Source organism: Anneissia japonica, unplaced genomic scaffold, assembly GCF_011630105.1.
Source record: "Anneissia japonica isolate Jap-2015-1 unplaced genomic scaffold, ASM1163010v1 scaffold2756_len2360902_cov194, whole genome shotgun sequence".
Classification (NCBI taxonomy): Eukaryota; Metazoa; Echinodermata; class Crinoidea; order Comatulida; family Comatulidae; genus Anneissia; species Anneissia japonica.
The window spans coordinates 481,349-490,092 of NW_022719050.1; the positions used below are offsets into that span (position 1 = coordinate 481,349).

The 8,744-nt window shown below is 34.3% G+C and overlaps 3 protein-coding genes across 10 annotated transcripts in view; 1 reads left to right on the forward strand and 2 right to left on the reverse strand.

Moving 5' to 3' along the window:
- The window catches only part of LOC117110711 (very long-chain acyl-CoA synthetase-like), a 22,477-nt gene extending 18,278 nt beyond the window's left edge, over positions 1-4,199 (reverse strand). For 2 of the 5 annotated variants that reach the window (XR_004445762.1, XM_033253482.1), the window contains exon 1: positions 1,030-1,160. The gene's annotated coding sequence lies outside the window, so the exon portion shown is untranslated. Of the gene's footprint in view, positions 1-148; positions 184-1,029; positions 1,161-4,148 lie in introns of those variants that run through there. The other 3 variants (XR_004445764.1, XR_004445763.1, XR_004445765.1) reach the window with 3 other exon arrangements.
- LOC117110761 (probable UDP-sugar transporter protein SLC35A4) lies at positions 3,981-8,046 on the reverse strand. Its single transcript, XM_033253557.1, has 7 exons — positions 7,710-8,046; positions 7,129-7,250; positions 6,744-6,849; positions 5,442-5,612; positions 5,063-5,184; positions 4,473-4,617; positions 3,981-4,049 (listed from the first exon to the last, which is right to left on the reverse strand). The coding sequence occupies exons 2-7, from the start codon at positions 7,215-7,217 to the stop codon at positions 3,981-3,983; spliced, it is 702 nt and encodes a 233-aa protein (XP_033109448.1). The 5' UTR covers positions 7,218-7,250; positions 7,710-8,046.
- Positions 8,047-8,238: 192 nt separating this feature from the next.
- Positions 8,239-8,744, forward strand: part of LOC117110794 (dolichol kinase-like) — a 6,874-nt gene continuing 6,368 nt past the window's right edge. For 2 of the 4 annotated variants that reach the window (XM_033253611.1, XM_033253613.1), the window contains exon 1: positions 8,239-8,315. The gene's annotated coding sequence lies outside the window, so the exon portion shown is untranslated. Of the gene's footprint in view, positions 8,316-8,341; positions 8,510-8,744 lie in introns of those variants that run through there. The other 2 variants (XM_033253612.1, XM_033253614.1) reach the window with 2 other exon arrangements.

The following is an 8,744-nucleotide window of genomic DNA, read 5'->3' on the forward strand; positions in this document are numbered from 1 at the left end:
ATAAAAAACTAACCCGGAATGTGCCCCTCCCCACATACTATAATGGACCAACCACCCTTTCTGACCTGGTCTCACCCATAGATCATAAACACTGCAACGTCCCCTCCCCCTGCAACAATCTTGGTGGTAGCCAAAGAAATATACTTACTATGATGTGGCCTGTAAACTGCAAGAACACGATGGCTGGAAATTAATATTATAAATGTTTTGTCAATGACAATGACAATGTCATGTACTGTGGCCTCAACCTGTGTGAACCTGCCACAAGGCAGATTTCATTGAGGCGATGAAACACATTGAATTGTTTTAAACTCCAATTAATTTTCTGTCTGTACCACTGCACCTGATTAGCCAGCAGGCTGCTGGCGAAAGCTTGGCGAAAATTGAATTATGACAGACGGTATAATTTACAGAAGTCCGAGCAGTGTTTTTATTTCATACGCCCACCAGACTACAGTAACACGGCTCATCTACTAATGAATTTTGAGAGAAGGGTATTAATAACGTCAAAATTAAATGGCCAGGCCCACACTTCACATGAAAAAAAAAACAAAACAAAACAAAACAAACAAGTAGATCAGGCCCGTGCTATCTGAATAATGTATGCAAAACCCGAGGAATTTAATAACCGCATATCAAAATATTGGCAATAGCTACTTTGGATGCCTGCCAAAAACGACCGATCGTTATTGTTTAGAGAAAATGATATTATATTCCTATATTAAAGTATACTATAAAGAGGTACAAGGTCATTATTTATGTTACCACTGAGGTAGGACTAATAATGGAATAAAAAACAATTCCCAGTGATTAGTATTAGTAGTAGTAGTAGTAGCATTGTAGTCCTATATACTGTCATGACTAGTTTGTAACTACAAAAATAACTCTTTTTATCGGGTTTTCTACTATCGTAAGACGTGTGTGATGCCTCTACAAAAAACAAGGTATACAGTAAAAGCGTTATAATGCAGGCTGGCATCTAATAATTTCTTGACCAAATACTGAGCATTACAACATTTATGAACTTACCCGATTTCTGCTGTATTCAACCTATCGTGGGATTTTGGTCGTGTGTCGTTCTGAGTCGGTTTACGAAATAGTAGACCTTGAGCAGAAAACGGTGACCTTTGATCCTTTGCTTAGACGTTCTCAGTGTGCAGTCATCCGTAGAAATATAGATCAATGAATGAAAACAGAGACAGCCAATGACGGGACGGGCTAAATTATATGAGCGAGAAAGAGAACTGCAGATTTCCAATTTTTTCCCCTTAAATTATTGTAGGCCTTATGATTTTCAATAAAACATCAAAAAGTAATAATATGTATTCGATTAAACACCCCGGGGCGTTTATTATTGTTAAAAGGATTTTGAGAGCTTTGTCGACCGCCGGGTTAAAAGAAAAGATTCCATATCGAACCAAACAGCACTAAAGCAGCACAAAGATCTATATTTAATGTTATTTCTTTAGGGCAAGTGTAATACAGTAATTATATTGTTTCCCAAAGGGAAACGCCCATAACTTAAATAAATATATAATTTCATACAAAAACACATATAATTTTTGTTTTAAAAAACATTTAAAAAAAGATAGATGAATGAAAAAAATGTAACATACCGTAAATGCTCGAATAAGCGCCGCTCTCGAATAAGCACCGCGGTGCTTAATCGAGAGTATATAATATTACACTGTGTGTAATGTAACAGGTTTTTAAATACAATGTATACAGTGTTAAAATGAATAACGAAACAATGAAGACACAATCATTTTTTTTTTTTATAAAAGACGTTTGTTTACGATGAGAGGACCTATGATAGGCCTACTGAACGGGAATATGTGAAATAGGTTACACGAACGGGCATGGCAAGCGTCACTCCCAGATAAGCGCCGCTCTCGAATACTGTAAGCGCCGCACTGAAGCCTCTAAAAATGTTAAAGCGCCGCTCTCGGCGCTTATTCGAGCATTTACGATATAATATAAGCCTTTCCTCTAAGCCCCGCCCCTTGGATATTGTTGTTAATGTCCCACAAACGTATTCCTTGTCCTGTTCTGATTGGTTGCTAAGTCTAATTGGCACTCTTCAAACTCAAAAATCCTACTTTGTATTGAAGTAAAGTACGAAAGTGTGGTAAAATTGCGGCGCTAAAAATAATACCTTAGACAATTATTATACCTGAAAGACGGTATGTTAATGTTATAGGTCTATTGCCAACAAATGATCGAATCTTCATATTTATTCTCTTTTCTTTTTGATTAGTTACAATCTGCTCATTCTTTTAAAAAAAGTGTATTCATTTGTTTATTTATTATTAATACTGTGTAAATTAAACGATTCCAATATCCAAAAGTAAGTTTATTATATATAGCTTTCTTATAGATGAGATAATCCGACTTCGTTTAGTATAGGCGATCAGATAAGGTAGACATATTTATCCAAAAAAAAAAAACAAACAAACAAAACAAAAAAAAACATAGAAGCAACACACAATTCTCTATAAATATCTTTACAGTATACTTTATTATAAAACTATCTACACCATGTACAGAAACAATAAATAATATTATTTAGAGCATAAGCCTTAACATCGGTGCTAGTTCGGACTGCTCCTCGCTCGTGTGCACTTTAAAGAACACATTGCACCTTTCAGAACAGGTTACTCCGATCCGATGCTATGGTTCATTTCAGCCCCGTCAATGTGAAATGATGTGAAAATAAAGCTACATAGCGCCTCTTTATGGCACTATGTAGTCACGAACCGCGCTTATACACAATTCAGCAAAATGACGCTGCAGGTGGGTTATGGGTTATGGGTTATTCCTACCTTTACCCCTACCCTTTGAACTCTAGCGTTATGTTTCAATGTTTTTTTATTCATTGTTGTTGTGTTGTTTTTAACTGTTGGGTTTAGCAATTATGATTACACAAAACATATTAAGGTCTGAAATATTAATTAGCTCTAAAGATTCAAAAATGTCACTTTCGAAATGCTAAACAGAGGGACCTGATTTGTTACGAGTCCAATTTGCCAGATTGGTAATTTAAACATCCAGATATCAGCACCTGTGATTGGGCATTTAAATTAAAATTGTCACTTTTTGTGATACAAAACAAGCGAAATAATTACAAGACTAAAAGCAGAGTAGAAGTATATATTAAGCTGCAGCGAGAACAGCAGCATCGAGAGAATCGTCGTAACAACCATAGCAGATGATATAATGAACAGCCTGATGATGTTATTAGCATGCTTAAAGATGGCTGACATGGTCAATCCATTAAAAGCCTGAAAGTAAACAAACGTATATTTAAAATAGTTTTCATTTACAATATTGATTAATGGCACAGTTCCTCCTGAAATTCGAGACACCCTGAATTCAAGACCATCTTTTTCAGAGTACTAACTTAACACTCTTCAATATTTGAGCACAAAGCTAACACTCACATTGGAAACCGAATGCTAAGACCACACTAAATTTCCAGATCCCAAAAGTGTCTCGAATTTGGAGGCCAAATTCGAAGACTTACCTCTCTTACTAATTTAAGGTTTGCTCAAAAGTTGTTCGATTCCACACACCAGATATTTGGTTAGGGCTGCAATTTTTGACTATAATAACTTTGAAGTAGAAAGTGGGCTTGTACCTCAAGATGTAAGACCAGTGGCGGATCCAGCGGGGTTCCATGAGGGCCCGTGCCCCTCCCACCCCCCAATCAGTCAAGCCGAAAAATATTTAAAGTGGGGAAAAAATTTTAGTTAAAGAGAGGAAAAATGGAGTGCACCCATGAGTTCAGTGGCAATTCAGCAGTGGATGAAAGGAGCTCGATTATTTACCACTTATTTACACCAACCATGGTGGGGCTGAGGTGTGCATGGCAGCTGTCTCTTATACACATCTGTAGGACTAATAATGGAATAAAAAACAATTCCCAGTGATTAGTATTAGTAGTAGTAGTAGTAGCATTGTAGTCCTATATACTGTCATGACTAGTTTGTAACTACAAAAATAACTCTTTTTATCGGGTTTTCTACTATCGTAAGACGTGTGTGATGCCTCTACAAAAAACAAGGTATACAGTAAAAGCGTTATAATGCAGGCTGGCATCTAATAATTTCTTGACCAAATACTGAGCATTACAACATTTATGAACTTACCCGATTTCTGCTGTATTCAACCTATCGTGGGATTTTGGTCGTGTGTCGTTAAATTTTAAAATTCCAATGCAAATATTGAATTTAGCGCTATTCGCTTATCTATTCTGAATATGTTGTGCCTCCATTTAAAAAATTCTGGATCTGCCCCTGTAATGCACACAGTACACTTCCTAATGATTTAAATACTTTAAATATGCTGTGTGATGTACTGTACAAACATGTGGATGTAAATGCGGCTATATATCCAATCAAATATATATAGGGGGCTCATGTGTAAGGATTAACTAAGCATTTTCTCTCAACTTAGGCCTATGTTTGCCTCACCTGGTGATGTTTTTTCAATATATATTCTGTGTAGACGCCTGCTAGACCAGAGATAGTGCAGTAGAGAGTCATCAGAGCTAAGCCACGCCCACTTATCTGAATCTTCATATTGGTCGTGTCTTCTTGTGAATGTAGGCCTCCATAACTAGACAGCAATTTAGTTTGAATATTTTATACAACAGACCAACTAAACTTCAATTGATGGGAATGTAGATATTATTTGATATTACTACTAATGAGGTTGACAACAGTGGCAGATTCAGTGGTGGGGGAGCCGGCCTGGGCCCTTTCAAAATTACACAAAAGTGGAGAGAAAAAGAAAATTGTATTTACATTTAAATACAACCAATCTCTCACATACAGTATACCCTTAACACATCTGTGCCACACTAAGTACTCTGCCCTCTACTAAAGTTTACTGAGCAAAATAATTATACAAAAGTAGTGACAAATCCATACTAACATACATACTAACTCATTCCTCCATCTAGCGCCCCTTCCTTGCCCATCGTGCACACCCCACCACCATCAGTCCTGCATGTCAATACTCCAATAAAAACAGTGTATTTTAGTTTCTCCATGTTAATTACCTGTTTGCAACACCAGCCAACATCAACAATACAATAGCAAGCCATTGCTTGGAAGACAAACGTCGTCTTATGATAAGACGATAAAGCAAAGCAGTGCTGACTGTCTTTAAGTTACTAAGAACCTAGAAGAGAGATAGGAAAGAAAAGAGAATCCTAAGCTTTGAATTAAATTTCAGGAAATCAAAAGTGTGAATTCAATAAAAAATGTATATGATATAAATATACTGTAATAATAATAAAAATAATAATAATAATAATAATACTGATAATAAAAAGTAAGTAATAATGATGATGATAATGATAATAATAATGTTAATCTAAAAATTAAACTAATAATAAAGGTACACAAAGTGCCAAGGTCCAGCCATATTTTTTGTACCTGAAAGCTAGCAGGATCCATATACAATTGTATATGAACAACAAAATTATTGTTTAGACAGTAGAGTAGTGCAGGAACAGAGAACAGCAAAGCATGTCGGAATGGCAGCATTTCAAAAACATTCCCATCAATAGTACATTCCTTCCATAGTAGCAACAAAGAAATGATTAACTAAAAAACAACAAATAAAAGTAAAGTTGATAGAACAGGGAGATTAACACATATTGAATATATACAATTATGATAGAGTGCGAAGGGTAAAGTTGTCAAGATGAAAAGTATAATAATAAAAATTGATAATGACAAAAATAATTCATAAAAATGACAAGATGGCACTATTTCATCTTGGAGCATAATAACTTGGACATTATTCATGATAGTGTATCTAATATTTGATTGAATCAATATAGCAAAACACTTGAATAAAGCAGAGAACTGCCAAGGGGATTAGGCAGCTGTTCAGAATTTATAAATCACAAAATGCTCATAAGTCCACACAAACAATATATAAATGACGATAACAACAATAACTATAATAATTATAATTATGATATTGGTAATATTATATGATAATGTTAATAATTATGATTTAAATGATATTGATAAATGATACTGATTTCTTTCTCTCACACCTAACAGCAATTACAACTGATTCTACTGAGAATGCTCTAAAATTAAGTGTTTTCATGTCTCTTAAAAGGAGAGGAAGATCTTGGTTGTTTGAATAGATTTAGGCCCAAGTAACCTTGACCAAAAAAACTGAAAATAACTTGACATTTCATTTCATATATTTGTCTCAAACATTAAAATGTACAGAAACAAACAGCAAAGAACAAATAAAACAGCACAAAAAAAAAAACATGAGGCAGTGATTAGTTTAATCACTGTTGAGTGAATTCCTTTGACAAAAAAAATGCTTACAATATATAATTCTTCAAATAGATAAAACATCAAAAGTTACTATTAAAAACTATATATCTATAAAACAAACATTATTTAATAGGTATTTAAAATATTCAGATGATATATTAAAATTTATCTTAAATAAATTCAATGTTAAAATGTCAACAAATTTGAAGCAACCAAGCAAACAATTCATCACACAATTTCATAAAAATCATAAAAATATAAACATTTATGCCATTCTACTACAGATTTAGGAACATGATTAATTACAATAAAATGAATGAGATGAGAATTAAAATGTAAAATGTGTTGTTAAAATGAATAAAGTTAAAATTTAAAAATTAAGCCTTCTACAGCTTTATTAACTAAAAAAAAAATAAAAATCATATATTTTACCTTGAGAATTTCTATCATGACAACACATGATGCTGAGTTAAATGGTACGCTTCCATTGACTTTACTCAAGTTTAACAACACAGAGTGAGATCCATATATTAACACCCTATATAACATATACAAATTTAATAAATTCCAGTTAAATTCTTCAAAAATAATTTGTTAAAACTGACATAAAGTCAATCAATCACTTGATAAATCAATCAATGTGTTTCATTTAAAAATCAAAATGTGTTTGACCTTTTTCTTACTGATTTATAAAATAAAGTTTGACTACCTACAATAAACTTTCAATTTGTATTTGGAATTATACATTGAAATTGATTACAGCACAAGAGGACATGAAAATTGTTTTAAAATGTCTTTTTCAACTATGCAGGCTCACCCAGAAGGTACAAGTATTAGTAGCATCCAACGTTGTCTTCTGGGATGTGATTTGTATTCATTTTCATTCTTTGGTGGATACATATTCATCAGTCAGATGAACAAACTTCAGTATTTTCATGCCTGGAAATATAATACCAACTAATTAAATTTCTTTATGTAGAAACAAATTTCAATCCATGTCATACTATTTGACATTTACTTCTTTGGCCTGGATCATGACCACAGTTACTGTAGCTTCAGGTCTTTTGAGGAAAAATAACCCTGGGTATGAGGAAAACAACCCAGGCTCAGGCTGTGCTAGCTTAATTTATAGGCAAAACTACTGAACCCAGGCTGTGCTAGCTTAATTTATAGGCAAAATCTACTGATGTCTTGGATTGTGTTATCTGTACAAATTACAAGTTTGGCTTGTACATGTAATACTATTAGCAGTATTGAGATTAGAAACCCCAGCCCACACCTGATCCAAATAAAAACTTTTGAGGATGTAAACTGCAGGAAAAAAGGCCTAGAAAAACATCAGAATAAAAAATAAATAAATAGGCTATATAAAAATAAAGAAGTAGGCTAAACACCTACTTCCATGCTGGTACTTGAAAAGATCCATCTGTCTATCATCAGTATGCATGGAAAAACGGATTAACAAATAATTTGCTCAAGTTTATGGAACTAGCCGGTCGCCTACATACAACATAGCCAGCAGCTCCTGGACTGGAGAGTGTTGTGACTGTTTCGGAGCTGTTGAGTGAGGACACCGAGCTAGGTCTATCTAGCCCACCTATGCCTAGCACAGCACTGTATATTTAACTAGAACTGATTTTAAACTAGGTCTAGCATATCATGAGGGTAAATTCAACAATTTAGTATCTATCTGCAACAAAACCACCATCATCGTAGATGTTCCTTCAATGATATTTCGTACTTTTTATACATTTTCTAGCTGCACCTGAAGTAAACAAAGGCAGATGGTTGAAAATCTAACCACCTGATCTCACGCACCAATCAGAATTCATGGTTATAATGACGGCGGTCGTTTATAGATTGCGACCATACAAACGGTATTGATTATTACAACTATTAATCCAGTTGCGGTTTAAATAACAATATCAATAATGCGTACCTCGATTAATACATCACACGGATCGCAACACAACAACAGTTTTATTTGCAGTTGACGGGAATACGGTACGGTATTTTTACATAAAAACATCTTCACACACTGTTTGCTTAATTGATTATAATATCTGTTGGTGATTGCGGATGATTGTTCATTAGATTTTATTCATTTTGTTACGATTTAAAAGCGAAAATCAACAAGAGATGCAGAGTATTTACTGCTAGGCCTAGCTAGCCAGCGTGCGGTGTTGGGATTTCCAGCCGTGAGTCATACGTACAGTAATCTATTCTGTAGCCTCTCCACCAGAGCTCCTTTACATTGTACAGTTTAATGGGGACAAGCCTGATTCTATCCTAATCCATGATTGCATATATTGTTATTATTTATATTTTAGCTCCATAATTTACTAGGCCTAGGCCCTAGTTAGGACTATACTGTATATCCAAGAAGATACTATTACTACTCACTACTCTACTACCTGACTGAGACGACTATAG